The 13,659-nt window shown below is 43.4% G+C and overlaps 1 protein-coding gene across 3 annotated transcripts in view; it reads left to right on the forward strand.

The window, feature by feature from the left end:
- Positions 1–13,659, forward strand: part of AKNA (AT-hook transcription factor) — a 94,655-nt gene that overhangs the window by 56,506 nt on the left and 24,490 nt on the right. For all 3 annotated transcript variants that reach the window (XM_040322970.1, XM_040322968.1, XM_040322971.1), the window contains exons 13-16: positions 314–414; positions 2,202–2,422; positions 4,229–4,364; positions 13,329–13,439. In XM_040322970.1, coding sequence (XP_040178904.1) covers positions 314–414; positions 2,202–2,422; positions 4,229–4,364; positions 13,329–13,439 — 569 coding nt within the window. The remainder of the gene's footprint in view (positions 1–313; positions 415–2,201; positions 2,423–4,228; positions 4,365–13,328; positions 13,440–13,659) is intronic.

The raw sequence follows: 13,659 nt of genomic DNA on the forward strand, positions 1-13,659 counted from the left end.
CGCGTTCTTGACGGTCGGAATTTTGTGTGATCGTATGTATGCAAGACAAGTTTGAGCTGAAAAAATCCACGTATTTCTTGTCGGATTTTTCGATCGTGTGTACGCGGCATAAGGGTTTTGCTTTTTGTTATACTTAACCCGTTTGCCTGGAGATTTTAAACTCAGCTAAAAAAAAATCTCCTCTATATACACGTGCCTTAGTATAATTTTTAGAATATGTTTTATAATATAGTTTACAATAACAGAATTAGAAACTAGATTCACAGACTAGAATATATCGTGAATCAAATTTTTTTACTTATTTTCATTACAGAGAAGGATTTTGTCCCCAGAGACTGATAGTGGTTTCCTTGGTTCAGAGAGTGGACGCTCCTTCCCGCTCCAGAAACAGAGACATCGGCTTAGTCTAAACAGGTAGGTACAGCTGCTTCAATGTCCTAAACCAGGGGTCTCCAAACTTTTCAAACAAAGGGCCACTTTATTGCCCTTCAGACTTTAGGAGGGCCAGATTGTGGCCAGCCGGGGAGGAAAATGTCAGTGAGAACAAATATGGCCTCAGGGTTGGTGGTCAAAAGGAGGAGTATTCCCCCTATTAGTAGGAGAAATAGTATCCCATCATTGGTATTGGTGGACGATATAGTGCCCCATTGTTGGTGTCAGTGGGAGGAACAGTGCCTCGTATCAGTGGGAGGAATTGTGCCCCAAGGGCCAGATAAAGGCTAGCAAAGGGCCGCATCTGGCCCTCGGGCTGCAGTTTGGAGACCCCTGTCCTAAACCAAAGACTAAAAATGTAATATAGAATCAGAATTCATCTCACTCCATGCTGATCTGAAGAACGACATGATGGGAACCTCTATCTACCTAATATAATACCTAGTATATCAATAGGTGCATACTACATGATTTGACTATTGATACCTAGTTCCAATTACATAGGAACTATCGACTATCTTGCAAAACGAGGAGGACCATCCTGTGGCATTATACGGGTGACCAGGGGCGGACTGACAACTCATGGGGCCCCCGACAATAGAAAATTATGGGACCCCTGGGCTTACAGATGGCCACCACGCTAGGAGGCAGTGCAGAGGCGGGGCAGCTAAAATCTCAGGATTTTCATATCAAAAGCATGTCGGTTTCAGACAGATCAGGGACAGATGTAAAAAAAAAAAAAACACAGATTTTTTCATACTGTCCCTGGTTTTACTGAGCCTGGCAACCCTGATGGGGCCCCCTATTGGCATGGGGCCCTCGGGCAGTGCACGAGTGCCTCAATGGTCAGTTCGCCCCTGTGGGTGACAATGACCATTTGTAGGAGGACCATTAAATATGTTTCTATTGTGATGTTTTTGACTATTAACTGTGAGTGTTCTTGCTGAAACTTTTCCCGAAGAAGCGGGTTATCTCCTGCGAAAAACAAACTGCGTCGAAATTACAGTTACTCACTGTGCTCCACCATAGGGGAGCCACCAATAAAAGTTTTACTTTTCATTTTTTTTATTTTCCCTTGCTAATGCGCAAGAGGTATCGGGAAGCAAGCAGAAAGAGAAGACCATGTAACATTGAGTAAAGCTGTGCTTTAAGTCCTAGGAGGTAGAGAAGGAAGGAGTAATACTTACCTTAATATTGACACCAGCAGGCTTCCTCCATCCATGCAACTGGTCCAGGGCTGCCACCTCTCTAAGGTGCTCTCGGCTGCAGTCACATGCTCACCTCCTCCACGTTCAATTCAGAGATAATAGTCTTGCCCTGTACATGATGACCCAGAGGAACCACGGAGAGCCTGGAGCACCAGGGAGAAGAGGACAGTGCTGAAGCTGCCCAGAGCAGTGAAAAGGATAAATGATACAGCCCCTTGTAATACACTGGCTGGAAAAGCGCCCAGAGGCGATTCAGTTCGCATGTGTAGCGCTATACAAGTCATTCATTCATTCATTCATACCCCTGGAGATAGTATTTAGCCCTTGTAGCATGGGGGACCCCACTTTTTTTATTTACACTCCTGGAGTTCAACTTAAGTAATATAAAATAACCAAATCATTATGCCAATAGCAGAAATGTAAAATGTGCTCTGGCCCTCAAAGAGTTGAACTAGTTGAGAAAAATAAAATTGGTGGCCAGATCTTCCAACCACCATCTCATATCTGGGACTAGCTTTTGTTTCCAGAATAATTCACTTCAAGCCTTACTTTTTTTTACAGAGAGGACCACCCTGTAACAACACATGATTCCTCTAATGCTGCTGTGAAAAACGTAAGGCGGCGCTCTAAAAATGGCAGCAGTAACTTCTCTGGGACCCATAAAGTGTTACGAGACCATAGAGAGAAAAACAACTCCTGGATGGGTCCATCGGAAGCCAGCTCTCCCTCCCTGGGGCCCAAGAGCCTTACTGACAGTGAGAGCCGGGAAGAGAGCCACACTGGTGAGTGTTCTACAGTATATGGTAATAATTTAATTGACAGTTTCTCCGCCATGGAACATTTTTATTTTAGAGCCATAAGGAGCTTTTTTTGGTGGTATTGATTTACCACTGAGTGTTTTCTTTTACTGTATAAAGCACAAAAAAAATCCATTAGCACCACCTGAGCAAGATTTGCAAGATACACTGGCAGCCAGGCTTTTTTTTATTCTGGCTGGAATGTACTGTACAAGTATACCCTCTCCCCCCTTAGCCCTTTTATGATTTCTACCTGGAAAATATGGCCACTGGTGACAATGAAAAGAAAACCAGCACACCAAGAAGTAGATTCTGAAGCAGGATGTACTGAAGTCCGATATCAACAAAAACGTTACACCAAGTTTCAAAAGCATGGCAGCCCTTTCTGTCACCTTGAAATGCCACCATGGGCCACCATGTTCTCGAAACATTGGTATAACTTGTTTGCCGATCTGGCACTTCAGTAGATGCCGTTTCAGAATCCACTTTTCCGAGTGCTGGTTTTCTCTTCAGTGTTGGGATTTTGCACTTTTAAACCATACACCCACCCCACAAGGGTTACCTATGGATGTTTTTCGATATAGTTTGATTAATCAACATTGGTGACAGATATAAGTCTGAAGTTATAAGTGCAAATGTTATTTGCATACCCCCAACTTTCTGAAATTAGAAAAAAAGGAAACAAAATATGGACCCATCCACCAAGTCAACATCACGTCCTCGTTGCATGAAGAATTAATATGTAAACATATGATCCAGTTGACCCTGCAAATCTTTTTTTCACAACTACTTTTCCTTTTATGAATATTATGTCAACCAGAGTTCCTCCAGAGGTCGTTAGGGGTTCCTTGAACTGTGGCTGATTGACCTCCCATTTATTGGAGCCTACATAGCTTCAGGGCCAACAACACTTGGCAGAGCTAGCTGACTTTTTAGCTGTCTGTAAGGGTGAAATTTGACCACTACTGTAAGGGAGGCATTCTTTCCTCTGACAACCATTGTAAGGTTAATTTTCCCCACCGACCTTTCAATGAAAGGGTTTTAGTAGGGGTCCTCAGACTTTAACATTTCAAGGGTTCCTCTGGGTAAAAGGTTGGGGAAGGCTGAGCTACATGGTATGATTAAACCAAACTAAAGCTTTAGTGTAGTACACGATCGGCAGTTCAAGAGCACTTTTTTTGGGGGGGGGGGGGCAACTGAAGAGGAAAGAGGAATAAAATGGTACTCATTCCAAAAAATACTTTCAAATTAGAAACATTGTAAGGCCTCGTATAAACGATCAGAATTTCCGATGGAAAAAGTCAGACTGACTTTTTCCATCGGAAATTCTGACCGCGTGTATGCCCTATCGGAGAAATTCCATCGGAAATTCCGATGAATTCCATCGGAGATTACATAGAGTTCTCTTTTCCTCTGATGGAATTCCTTCGGAATTCCGATGTGAGTTTGGTCGGGCTAAAGCCCGATCGTGTGTACAGGGCTTAAGCGAAGATTACTGGAACCACTGGGACGGGGCTAGACTTTCAGTGTCATCTACGGGCTGAAAGAGTTTCCCTTAATGTTTTTTTAATGCATACTAAATAAAAGATCTTGGAGCGAGCTTCTAGTGCTAGATGTCTTTTTTACCCCTAGGATGTCAGTGTAACAATAATGAATTTGGATTTGTAAAGCCTCATCTTTCTCTGCGCTGTTCCATTTTCTGTTTTCATTCAAACAGACTCCACAGTGCAAGAATAACTAACTAATAAAATGGCTTCAGCATTCTTTGTACTAATGACTCTGCTCTTACAGATGAATCAGACTCAGAACAAGAGAGATCAAGCAAGGTTATTGGTAAGGTGTCTTCTGGAGCCTCTCTACTTCCTTCACCTACTGACGAGCCATCCCAGCCTCTCCAGAACATTATGGAGTCTCGCATAGCCAGAGAGTAAGTCAAGAATTAAATTACTGTATATGCTTTATGAAAACATAATGATTTTACTAGAATCTGCTTTGGACCATCTTGTGTGTTTACTGCCACCCTTTCTAAAAGCAGTGGTGATTGGAGTTTGGTGGAAAGATCTCTGGTCAATCACAGAAGACTATCATGCCTTTGAACTTGCTAGGGAACTTAAACACTCCTGGAATCTATTGCCTAGCACAGCTACAGTTCCTCCTCCTTCATGCCACATAATTGCCCTCTCTATTTCTGGGGGTGTCTAGTAACTGTGTTGGCCCAGCTCCTGTGCTCTGCCCCTCACCCATCTACCAAACCTTTTATGTAGCTCAAAAGGGAAGACACAACATGAGTGAGTGTAAGTGAGTGAGAAACTTATATATCGCAACACATGCAAACTGAATCGCCTCTGGGCGCTTAGTATCGGTTCCCTACTGTCCTTTTGCCTTCAGAAAAGCTGGGTTTTGAGTTTTTTTCTGAAGGCCATGTGATTCACCTCCATTCGGATGCTGGTTGGTAGAGCGTTCCGTAGTCTAGGTCCTTGGACTGCAAATCTTCGTTCTCCTTTGGACTTGTATCTGGCTTTGGGTATCTGGAGTAGATTTTGGTCGGTGGATCGGAGAACACGATTGGGGTTGTGATTTTTTATTTTTCGCATAGATATTGGGGGGGCATTTCCTTGAACACACTTATGCGTTAGACAAAGTGCCTTGAAAGTGATTCTGTCTTTTACTGGCAACCAATGAAGGGATCTCAGTGAAGGCGAGATTGATTGGCCGTATTTTGAACGACTTGCAGATGAGTGATTTGGTATTTTGGGAGTCCGAGGTAAAGGGCATTTGCATAGTCGAGCCTGGAGTTGATAATTGTTCCCACCACGACTGCTATGTCTTCTTTCGGGATAAAGGGAACGAGTCTACGTAGTAGGCGCAGCAGATGGTGGGATCCACTGACTACTGACCCCATTTGTGCATCCATTGTCATGTGGGTGTCAAAGATGACTCCGAGACTTTGGTGCTAGGGGTGATAGTTTGTCCCAGAATGGGCGGCAGTGTCCATGTTGGTGCAGGAAATCTCTTTCGGTTGGCGTGAAACAGGAGAAGTTCTGTTTTTGAGCCGTTGAGTTTAAGGTAACTCTTCGTCAATCGTCATCCAATTTTCTATCAAAGTAAGGCATTTCTCTAGTCCGAGATAATGATCCTTATTGTTGCAGATGCGAAAATATAGTTGCATGTCATCCGTGTAGGAGTGGTAGAGTAACTTCTGGTTACTGATGATTTCAAAAAGAGGGCGGAGATAGATATTGAATAATACAGTCGACAAGGGGGATCCCTGAGGGACTCCGCATGACAAGTGGGGTACTATAGAGAGTCTGCTTCGGCTGCTGACTTCACATTCAATATGTCTGCTCCCAGCAACAGTTATGCCGCGTACACACGATCGGATTTTCTGTTGGAAAAACCTTGGATGGTTTTTCCGACGGAATTCCGCTCAAGCTTGGCTTGCATACACACGGTCACACCAAATTCCGACCGTCAAGAACGCGGTGACGTACAACACTACGACGAGCCGAGAAAATTAAGTTCAAAGCTTCCGAGCACGCGTCAAATTGTTTCCGAGCATGCGTCGGAATTGCTACAGACGATCACATTTTTTTTCCGTCTGAAAATTTGAGAACCTGCTCTCAAACTTTTGCTGGAGGAAATTCTGCCAGCAAAAGTCAGATGGAGCATACACATGGTCGGAATTTCAGACGAAAAGCTTACATTGGACTTTTACTGGCAGAAAATCTGACCGTGTGTACGGGGCATTATAGGGCTTTTTGAGGTCTGACAACAGGATCTCTTTAAGCCCAAGTTGAGATTTTCCTTGTTGCTCAGCGACAACCCCATGTCATTCAACTGTCCAATAAAAGAGCTTTGGAGAGCAGTAGAGAATTGGCACTATCCATAGGGGATAGGACCTATTCAGAGAAATTAACAACTTATATACTGCCTGACCTTAGGATCTAAAGGAGCCACCATAAGGACTAGGGTTGGCACCATTTGTAAAGGCCAAAACCAGACAATGGCCAAACGTTGTCTTCTTTTCTGTGTGGCATTATTATGGGTTGTGTTTTGTCACTTCAAAAAATATGCATAAACTATTGAATTCGCAAAAGAACAATACTTCCATATTACCAGATAAATTGTCAGGTTTTAGAGAAAGAACCATTATTAAAAGACTACGGTGTTATATATACTACCCTGTTACAGATACATATTAAGAGACAATCATGACTTTATATTTATATGATGCAGGACATTCTTGAGTCCCAATATCAACCACACTCTGTAGAGTAGCCATTCTGTCTCTCTCTCTCTCTCTCTCTCTCTCTCTCTCTCTATCAGGGTTCGGTTGAACTCCAGAGGATACTAGGGGTTCCTTGAGGTGTGGCTGTTTTGGCTTCCTATTTGGCAGTACCAGCACAGTTCTTGAGCCCGTGCCACTTGGCAGAGACAGCAAGACACTGCTGATCTTTTGTAGCCATCTGCAGGAGTGGCATTCTGAACGGTGTAAGGGTTGCACTTGTCTCATTGACCACCAATGTAAAGAGCATTCTTCCCACAGACCACCAACAAAAGAGACATTATTCCCATTGACCACACATGTAATAAGCATTTTTACCATTGACCAGCAATAATAACGTGCACTCCACCCAATGACCACCAACATAAGGAGCATTCTTCTCATGGACCGCCAGAAGAAGCCACACTCTTCCCACGGACCACCAAAGTAAAGAGAATTCTTCTTACCGACTACCAATATAAGGCACACTCTCCCCATGGACCACCGAAGTAAGGAGCATTCTTCCCACTGACCATCAATGAACTGGTGATAAGCTGTGAACTTCCCATGGACTACGAAAAGAGGGGTGTAAATCAGTGATTTTTAAGGTGCTCCTAATAACATTTAGGCCAACAGCCAATAGTGAACAGTAAAGAGACAGTACACAATTCATTGAAGTATTTTTGATAAAATACTCCAAATCAAACCATCATTGTATATTGCGTGGTTTGAACATGTTTTGCCAGGATTGGCTTCTTCAGGGTTAAAAGAACCGCTAATATCTTTGCTGGTTTGTTCTTCTACCCAGCATCAAGATACTAGTGGTTTATTTTTCCCCCCGAAGAAGCCAATCCTGACAAGACATGTTCAGACCATGTGATATATAAATAATGTTTTTTATTTGAGTATTTTATCAAAAATAATTCAATACATTTTGTACTGTTTTTTTAACTGTTTATATTGGTAGCCTAAATATTTTTAGGAGCACCTTAAATATCCCTGATTTAAACCATCTTTTCTTGTTCTTGGGATGATGGTGCAGACAAATTACTACACATACAGATGGTGCTACTTCCCATAGACTACCTCCAGTCCACACTGATAAGCACAGACTATTGTCTGTCTTCAAGAGCTCCTTGTCGAGTGGGTGTATGGTGCGCCACTGTCCATCTCACCACCTGTATCAATAACAATTGCTGTTCACGCAGCCAGCTAGCTGAAGCCACCAACTCACTGACAGTCAATTTGTTATGAGAGCATTTCACCATGCTGGAATAACCAATAAGTAGCAGGCTGATCTGTAGGGTGAAGATACTTCCGAGTGGTGGCTTCTGGAAAATTACCACTTTCTACTATATGACCGTCTTGTACAGATATATCATTGAACATGCTCCACAAAAACAGACGAGAGGTTCAGAGTCACGGGGCCAGATTCAGATGGGTCAGCGGATCTTTAGATCCGCGTAACCTATCTGATTTACGTTACGCCGCCGCAAGTTTTTGAGGCAAGTGCTTTATTCAGAAAGCACTTGCCTCTAAAGTTGCGGCGGCGTATCGTAAATCCCCCGGCGGAATTCAAATTCCGCGGCTAGGGGGTGTATACAATTTAAATCAGGCGCATCCCCGCGCCAAATGAACTGCGCATGCGCCGTCCGTAAACTTTCCCAGCGTGCATTGCTCCAAATGACGTCGCAAGGACGTCATTGGTTTCAACGTGAGCGTAACTTACATCCAGCTCTTTTCTGAATCGACTTACGCAAACTACGTCAAATTTCAAAACTCGGCGCGGGAACGACGGCCATACTTAACATAGGATACCCCTCACATAGCAGGGGTAACTATACGCTGGAAAAAGCCGAACGCAAACGACGTAAAAAAAATGTTCGTTTCGGATTCGGTGGAAATCCTCATTTGCATATTCGTCGCGTAAAAAAAAACGAAACGCCACCTAGCGGCCGGCCTGGAATTACAGCCTAAGATCCGACGGTGTAAGTCACTTACACCTGTCGGATCTTAGGGATATCTATGCGAAACCTGATTCTATGAATCAGGCGTATAGATACGACCGACGGAACTCAGAGATACGACGGCGTATCAGGAAATACGCCGTCGTATCTCTATCTGAATCTGCCCCACGTACTGAAAGCTGGACAAGGAATGATAACTGGGATGTCCAGTTGAGAATTGGACAGCTCGCAACCCTACCATGGGTACAGAAATCAATTTAATCAAGATGCAGCACTTCAGCTCTGATGTTACCAAGATTTTTTTTTAGGCCAGGACAAGTTAAATACAAAAAAAAAAAATATGAACATTCCCAGCCTTTACTTATAGTTTAGGTCCTGAAATTACCATTCTCCAAACCTTTGGTTTTAAGATATCCGTTTACGAACTGGTGCTCTGTAAGGAATTATTCATCCAAGACAGACTCCAGATAGGAAGAAAAAAGTGGGAAAAAAAAAGGGGGGAGTAAAAAATGTCTCTTTTTTACTCCTTTTAAAAGTTGAACTCCAGGCAGATATAAGACACAAATGAATGCATCACTATCAGATAGGACTGTGCTGTGTGAAGCAGCTGGGGAAATCTCAGGACTGGGTAGACAGAAATGCAAATCCTTTGGTCTCATAAATGTATTTCATTTGTGCAGCTTTATGGTATTTTTCCGGATATAACAAAAACAGATTCCTATTGCATGTTGTGCTAGAAAAAAAGAGAAGTATTTTAAGGAACCAAAAGAATAGACTATTAAGAAACAAGGTTGTTTTCTTGTTTACGAGTCAGCAGACCACTTCCAGGTGCTCTGCTAGGACTGGGTACAGTACATTTTGCGCTAAGCTTTTTTCCCTCTAATTGGGTCTCCAAAGTATTTTCTAGCTCACTAGGCACATCTGTGTACACTTGAATTTGCTTAATTGGCTAAACCAGTAGTTGTTAAGTGGAAGATTTGATGAAAACATGATCCGTTAAGGATGCTTTACCCAAGAGTGCAACCAATATAGTGACTTTCTCCATTTCTCGTTCTGTAAACATAATTTTAATGAAAGAAAAGAGCTGTGCACATAAGATATGTTATTAGATCGGGCAGTTGCTGGCTAAAGCTGGAGTTCGAGATCTGCCATTGGTGCTGGAAAACACTAGGTTGTCTGGAATCGGTGTCTTCTAAAACAATGATCCAACTAAACATGTAGGAAGTAAAGATAAGCGCAAACTTGTTCTAGACCAGCGATTCGTAAAATATTTAGGCCGGGTTCACACCGTCCCCGTATGCAGCTCACAGCAGGGGTCCAGTTCATGCTGGTTCACTGGTTCAGGTCCGATTTCAGCCCAAATTTTGAGCTGAAATCCAACCTAAAACATACCAAAAAAGCACACTTTTTTTCCGGCACACCGCACCAGACCCGCTGCGGAAATATGTGAACCAGCTCCATAGGGAGCCAGTCACATTCTCCTGCTATGCCAATTGAATGCGGGGTAACGCGCCAAAGGGCCAATATGACAGCTAGACAACCATTTCCAGAGACACCTGACCATCAAACCTAATTTATGGCCAAATGTACGTAGACACACCGTCATGTGGGTCAGCAGACTAGGTGTTTCCAGTGAAGGTTACAAGGACATTTAGGACAATTGTGCACCTCCAAACTCCTGGCAAGTTTGGCGAAGGCTTATTTCTGTTCCAGTATGACTGGGCCCCTATGCAGAAAGCCAGCTTCGTAAAGATTTGAGTTCTAGAAGAGGATTCATATTTATGATGTTGTTCCTTCCAAAGCGTGTAAACATACGCTTATGACATCTCTCTAGGGCAGGAGTCTCCAAACATTCTAAACAAAGGGCTGGTTTATTGTCCTTCAGACTCTAGGAGGGCCAGACTTTGGCATCGGGGAGTGGAAATTTCCCTGACATCAGTGGGAGTAAACATTACCACATTTGGTATTAGGGGGAGGAATAGTGCCCAATCGTTGGTATCATAGGGAGAAATAGTACCCCATTTTTGGTGTCGGTGGAAGAAATGGTGCACTATTGTTGGTGTCAGGTGGCAGAATAGTGTCTCATATCAGTGGCACAAGGGCCGGAAAAAGGCAAACAAAGGGCCACATCTGGCCCTCGGGCCACAGTTTAGAGACCACTGCTCTAGGGCAAGTTGGAACGTCCGAAGCATAGGTTTCAAGTTTGGGTAAAAAAAGTTTAGAGAGTTCATCAGATCTTGTTTCCCAAATATCTACCGTGGGAAGAAGGCCATTTTAGTGTGAGGAAGTCTTTGAATAGTGTAGAACCCCTACAGCCTCTGATAGTTATTTTTGTAATAAGAGAGTATACTGAATTTTCTAAGCTGTGAAAGTAATTTAGGAAACAGATCATCTGCTACTTTGTGGTAGCCTGAGTGGGTAGGGGGGCCAGGAATATCGGGGGAATTGCATATGGCACTTAGCAGGGATTTCCATAGTAAGGAGGATAAATACAAGGGGGGGGGGAGTGGGCAGCCTTGCCTAGTGCCACTGGTAAGATTAAAAGGCATTGGATAGAATACTTTTCGCTTTGACTGCTACAGAGGGGGTGGAGCAAGACGTCTGGAATGAATCAAAATGTGAGGCAGTTGATCCAGTCAAATGCTTTTTCTGTATCGGTAGATAACAGATAAGAGTCAACTTGGAGGCTAGAAAATATTTATAGAAATTAGGGCAGTCTAAGCCGCCCATCCAAGTAGGTGTTTGGAGGGAGGCCCTGGCAATCCTTGGATTTGATTTTCTCCAAATAAATAAAGATGTAGAGAATCTATATGTTGAAATTATCGCTTTGGGAGAAAAATGTTGGGCGACTTGCAGAAGATAAAGAAGCTTAGGGAAAAAAATAATTGTTATTTTATTTTTACGTCCAATGAGATAAAGGGGTAAAGATGTCCACAGGGGAAATCTCTTTTCCATATTGGCCATTACTGGGGAAATTTTTATTCTAGGGCTTTGATTTAATTAAAGGACAAAGTCTAATGGTGGAAGAGAGAATCTAACAGTGGGAGCATTGACAAATCAACGTTCTGCAGATAAAACACAAATGAATTTCCCATTGGATAAGGGGTAGTGTAAAGTTCTTCCTGGTCACTGGTAACAAAAAATGATCTAGTCCTTTCTGGTTCACCTCTTAGCTGGGGATCAGAGATTATGATGGTCATTTTCGGGAGAGCCAAGCATCAATCGATGTTGGAAAGCCATAGGAAGATTCCTGAAAGTACAGTGTTTGACTTGGAAGATTTTCAGAGCAAGACATGGATGAGTAATAAATCGGGAATGACTGACGATTCCCTTTCTTATACAATATACGTTCAATAAACACCATAAGGCCCCGTACACACGGTCGGTTTGGTCCGATGAGAATGGACCGAAGTTCATTTTCATCGGACCAAACCGACCGTGTGTATAGGTCATCGGTCTGTTTTCCTTTGGTCCAAAATTTTAAAACATGCTTCAAAACCGAACCGATGGACCGCTGCCTGATCGGACCAAACCGATGGTTAGTACAGAAAAGCATCGGTTCAAAACCCACGCATGCTCAGAATCAAGTCGACGCATGCTTGGAAGCATTGAACTTCGTTTTATTGAGCACGTCGTGTGTTTGACGTCACCACGTTCTGACCCGATCGGATTTTGGACTGACGGTGTGTACACATATCAGGCCGTACGGCCACTTCAGAGGTGAACCGATGAAAACGGTCCATCGGACCATTCTCATCGGTTTTGTCCGACCGTGTGTACAAGGCCTAAGCGTGCGCAAGGGGGGTGCCTAACCCTAGGGTTGGCAACCCATCAGTGGCGATCTCCTCAGTGATCATGGGCAGGTGACAGGTAAACTGCAATTCTTCCTTGCTGACCACAAGAACCTGGACAGGAGGTGGAATTTAGTGGAACCAATCTGTAATTTCCGCCTGCAGCAGCTGAAAGTAGGCTTCTCCTCTCCCTCTCACCAACATTCAGCTGCCACAAGAGGAAAATACCAATACCATAGCGATATATGCCCCCCGTCCCTATTCTTTCTTCTGCCTGGGTCCCCCTGCAAGCTCCCTTTTTGCCGGTCACTCCCCCCCTATTGCTTCAGGATGGAGAGCTGGGAAGAGGTCAGTAAATATGAGGTGCACACCCTAATGCCATAGGCTGCGCACACCTATGATAAACACCCATGTCTTTTCTATGCCTCCCCTCTTCTTGCTCAGCACTTCCTGACTCATCTCCTGGGGTTTGTGTTTGGCAACAGGTAACTAGGTGTTGCTGTATTCCACAGATGAAGGATTGCTGACTGTTAGTTGTTTGTTAGTATGGACACTTTGTGAATATAGGCAATCAATATATTATTTGTGAACCTCTATGTTTACACCAATGTGTCTATGCATGTACACAAGGAATTATATTATCAAACTGTACAGATATGGAAGATCTTCCTACGAATGTTTTGTAAGTATTAAGAACGATAACCAGTTTGATTTCTCCGTCTTTGGCCGCTGATCACTAGGAAAGCGGACGGATTTTCTGCATTGTAAAAAGTTCTGCGATATTAAAAGCTTGGCAGTTGTAGTAGATCATGCCATGGCTTGTTCTGTTATTCACGTTCCTTGGATTTTGTTGTTTTTTCTCCCTCCAGTGAGGCCATCCACAATTTACAGAAGGAAGTGACTCAGATCCGTCACCACCTCGAGAACAGCCTGAACCGATCACCAGCCCGGGGCAAGATGGGCAAGCCAGCCATTGTTCAGTGAGTGAATGGGGTTATGAGTACAAATACCATCAGTATTAAATGGTTGGCATTTTTATTTATTTTAGGTACTTATATAGCCCTGACTCAGCACTATATATAACATTACATTATTTTCAGTCTCTGCCCTCAAAGAGCTTACAATCCGTGTGCCAAAACTCCCGTCTGCTAACTTGGCTTGGGGTGCCATCAACAATTTATGGCACCAAAAGCTTGATGT

Source organism: Rana temporaria, chromosome 9, assembly GCF_905171775.1.
Source record: "Rana temporaria chromosome 9, aRanTem1.1, whole genome shotgun sequence".
Classification (NCBI taxonomy): domain Eukaryota; kingdom Metazoa; phylum Chordata; class Amphibia; order Anura; family Ranidae; genus Rana; species Rana temporaria.